The sequence below is a fragment of the Tigriopus californicus genome, unplaced genomic scaffold (genome assembly GCF_007210705.1).
Source record: "Tigriopus californicus strain San Diego unplaced genomic scaffold, Tcal_SD_v2.1 Contig190, whole genome shotgun sequence".
NCBI classification, from domain to species: Eukaryota; Metazoa; Arthropoda; class Copepoda; order Harpacticoida; family Harpacticidae; genus Tigriopus; species Tigriopus californicus.
The window spans coordinates 1,325-5,299 of NW_026738635.1; the positions used below are offsets into that span (position 1 = coordinate 1,325).

The following is a 3,975-nucleotide window of genomic DNA, read 5'->3' on the forward strand; positions in this document are numbered from 1 at the left end:
CAGGGATCTTTTTTATTTGATCTGGACAGTTCATGCAGAGCAATGCGATATAGGAATCTAATTAGATCTGAAGCTAATGGCTTTCCCCGACCGAGTTCAAGCCAAAGCTAGCCACCAGCAGGTAGATATGAGTGGTATGCATGCAGTTAACTTTGGATGAATATCTCAGTCTTTGATGTCCACGTCAATCTAATTCTGCGTCTCTTGTGAGATTGAAAATGTGGAAGGCCACCAACATGCGATGTGCATCAAACACTAACCGCGCTGAGCGAGGCTAAAATGTAGCATTGTATTTAAAGAATATACACACATTGACACTCTTTGGCCATAGGAAAAAAAGAAAGCGTTTCGTTCTCTGATCTCTTTTTATTCTTTTTTAGCTCTTTTTTGCGAGAAGAATGGCTCACTGGATTCATATTTTTTATACATGATTGTATATACAATAGTTTCCCCGTTGGTGCCTGGAGGGCTATTCCGGGTTCAAGGGTCCTTTCATTCATTATTGTGGCCTAGTGACTGGATTATATAATGCTGTTAAAAAAGCAAGATCAATGGCGGACTGTGTTTGCACGTCACAATTACAAGAATATTGAATGTTTTACATACTGCCACTGGTCTGATTTTGTTTCTCTCGTTTTATTATGCTCCCGAGCATAAAAATGAACTACCATCTTGATTGACTAGTGTGAAGTCAATGCTCAACAGGTCACAGTTTACTTCTGGATAGCATTTAACAATGCATACTAGCTTAAGAAGCATATTAATCGCGGCTGACTTTCCCAGATTCTGTTATGGCCGCGCCGAACTTTCAGAGATGTTGGATAATGTGCCGACGTAGACAGCGGTGGGGTTCGTGGACATATTCACTGAACCCAGGAATTCCAGCCATGATGCACATATGCATCCGGACAACGTTCCATTTTGGACTTTTCCTTCGACGAGATGGTCGGTATGACTCCTCTGCCATGATCGACACGTCCAGCGGGTCAGTGGACAACAAAAGATCTTCTATGTGGGGCATTCTATGGCACCACGGCCATGTGGATTATGGCCAATCATATGCCCGGTTTGCACCGACAGTATTCGGTCCATGGTGGCCTTGGCTCCGTGGCCACCTTGTCAAATATGGCTAGTCCGTTATTGAGACTAATGGCGCCCATTAGCAATCAACTTGAGGTGAGAGAATGAATCCAGAAAAAAAAAGGCCCGAAGAGACTGGCACAAATGATTGGATTGGGAAATCAAGACAAAAACTTGGGCAGTCAATGGCCGTATCGTTAGATGATTGAAGTTTCCGAACTCGAAGGGAGGAAAAACACGTCAGAGATAGATTTAACCTGATTCAAAAGCAATGGACATTTTTTCTTCTTCTTTAACCACCGAAACTTCTATTCCCTTAAAAGAACTCTTTGTAGAAAGTAAAGAGACCATTGATCGATCTGTTCCAGGGTAATGTAGTCCTATATGTACTCGTAAAGTATGATGGAGTATACCTATATACCCTTTCATGCAAGCATCGCACTCAGGCAAAGAAAAGTTATTTTTGTTTGAATCAGAATGTTTCGGCCTCTTTGTCCTCATGATGAATAAATTCATTTGAATGTCTTGTCGTCCATGGGGGAAAGAAGGAACCGACCGATGGAAGAGTAATCCGCGCACCCAGCCACATTCTATATCCTACCCTTTAATCGTGTCTTTTTGGTTCATTTATCAGTCTTTCTTACCCAAGCTTCGCTCAGGTGTACCCATCACCCAATCGGCCGAGGAACAAAGGACACCATGCTGGACCAGTACAGGAATTCGAAGCGGGACTCCGTGACCGTTGGATTGGGAACTGTTTCCAACAGCAACATTTCCGGAGCGTGGAGTCCTTGATGAGGATGGTGAAGAGGAGGAGAAAGTAGCGGAATAGGAGGTGCTGGACGAGCTGAACGAGGTAGTGGACATCGGGGATCGATGTCCTGACCCAAAGGGAATTCGGTGCATGGTCAGCGTGTAACCATCTTTCGTCATAACCTGATGAGATTCAATTGGATATCCTTCCATTTTAATCATCAAAGGCTGAAATAGGAAAAAATACTTGAAATTCCTTGATTGATCAATACCCGTTATTTTAAGAGTCTAAAATGGGGGTGATCATATTCACAGGTCAGTGCCCTCATTTTCTTATGTAATGAAGACAAGCAATCGGAGAACTCAAAAAACACTTGATGCTCAGGTTTTATTTTATTGGCGGATGTGCTAGGCTCCGTATAGGCCGGGGAGGAGAATCAAACCGAGGACCTCTCTTACTCTAGGTAACTGTGCTAACCACGACCCAACATCTCCTCCCAAATGGATCAACATTTGGCATCGTGGTATGAATCTGCAAAACCTAGGGAGACGACTCTTGCCTTGAATGTGCTGCCTCTTAGACCACTCGATTATACTCGACTATCAGGTTCAAACATTAAAAAAGTTGAATGAACGATTTCTTTTCAGTGGTGTCAACAACAACAACAACCAACGTAATTTCAAGGCCTACATCTTGAGGTAGTTTTCCAAAAAGTATTGATCTTTTCTGTTTCGAACTGAGAGATGTCAAAAATATCCTTTGAAAATAGGATCACGAGATACATGGCCACTGAAAGGGGTTTTCTCTTCCTTATCATCTCGAAAGGCCAACAAAATCTTTAAAGATTCTCTTTGTATCATTGTGATCAAAGAACAGTCTTTGATAAGGGAATCCCCCACCCCTCTGGCCGGCGCTCACTGGCACACTAGGCTCGATTTGAACACCTTATGCGAACAGAGAACTAGAACATATTTTCCGCCAGAATCAATATCATTTTTTAAATCATAAGGGTTTCAAATGCATTGAATTTGGCGTTTTTGCAACATGAGAAAGATGCATCACATCAAACATATTGAGTGATGAGATCAACCCGCCGTCTATTTTTACATTTAGTTGTTACTCTCTCACCTGTAAAATGTGAACTTCATGTTGGAAAAGAAAACAATCATCTAGCTTTTAAGCAATACAGGCTTTAGAGTCTTTCAATCGGGAATGCCTCAGAAGAGCTTGAATAAGAATCAAAGCTCAAATGTTTGTTTTTCATCTTTTTCTAACAATCTCAGACAAGCAGCCAAAAAAACATGCGTTGACAACTATCTCTTTTAAAAATTGAATTCATCTCTCACACAAAAAGCTAGGTTTAAAATTAGAATTAGCCAATGCATTTTTTATTTTCCCCAAATCCCTTTATCATTGAGGTCTTGAAAAATGAAAGGACTTTTCATTTGGCCTGAACATCTACGTGAATGCAATTTCGTGATTAGTGTGGTTGGGAAATTCTCACAAACCATTGAGCTCTTGACTTTCATTCACCTGTGCTAAAACGAAAGTCTAGGGTAAAAACCGATGGCCCTCATTGCACATTTTCGTGTTCACCCGATTAGCTAGACAATTCCAAGTAGGATGGTAGCCACTCCTGACTGGTATTGAACTTATAATGTCGAGTAATTGCTGATTGAAGCGTGTTTCGCCATTTTCGGGCAAGACTTGCATTTCGGTCTGGCCAAATTCGCCCTCAAACCTCACGTTTGTTGTTCGCACTCACCGCGGGCAATGTATTCTCGTCCCAAGGGACCCCATCAACCCACACGAGATGCTCGGGTGACTGTCGGGCTCGTGAGTTGGAACTTCGATCTCCTTTGGGTGTCATCAAAGGCTGGCGCTTCGAAGGCCGTTCAGGTCCACTAAGACTGGCCATCCACGGTAAATCTACATCGATCGATCGGCGGCCTGAGTTTGAGCTTCTTTGGCCAGGAGGCCAAACGTCGGGCGGACCGTTTATTGATGACCATAATAGGATGAGTAGTAGCGGTGGAGGCCCACCCAGCCAAGTGTTTCCAGGGAAATACGGCTGCACTACGCATAAAAGCCACCTACTACCCGTTTAACCCAGAAGTGGTATCATGAATCTCTCTCCTTTT

The 3,975-nt window shown here is 42.8% G+C and overlaps 1 protein-coding gene across 1 annotated transcript; it reads right to left on the minus strand.

The window, feature by feature from the left end:
- Positions 1-1,724: 1,724 nt before the first annotated feature.
- On the minus strand, positions 1,725-3,830 carry LOC131892538 (lipase 3-like; the record flags this gene model as incomplete). The annotated part of the gene is given in 2 exon segments (XM_059242344.1): positions 1,725-2,061; positions 3,600-3,830. Coding segments are annotated over 2 exon segments (490 nt in total), but the record flags the coding sequence as incomplete, so codon positions are not given.
- Between the last annotated feature and the right edge of the window lie 145 nt (positions 3,831-3,975).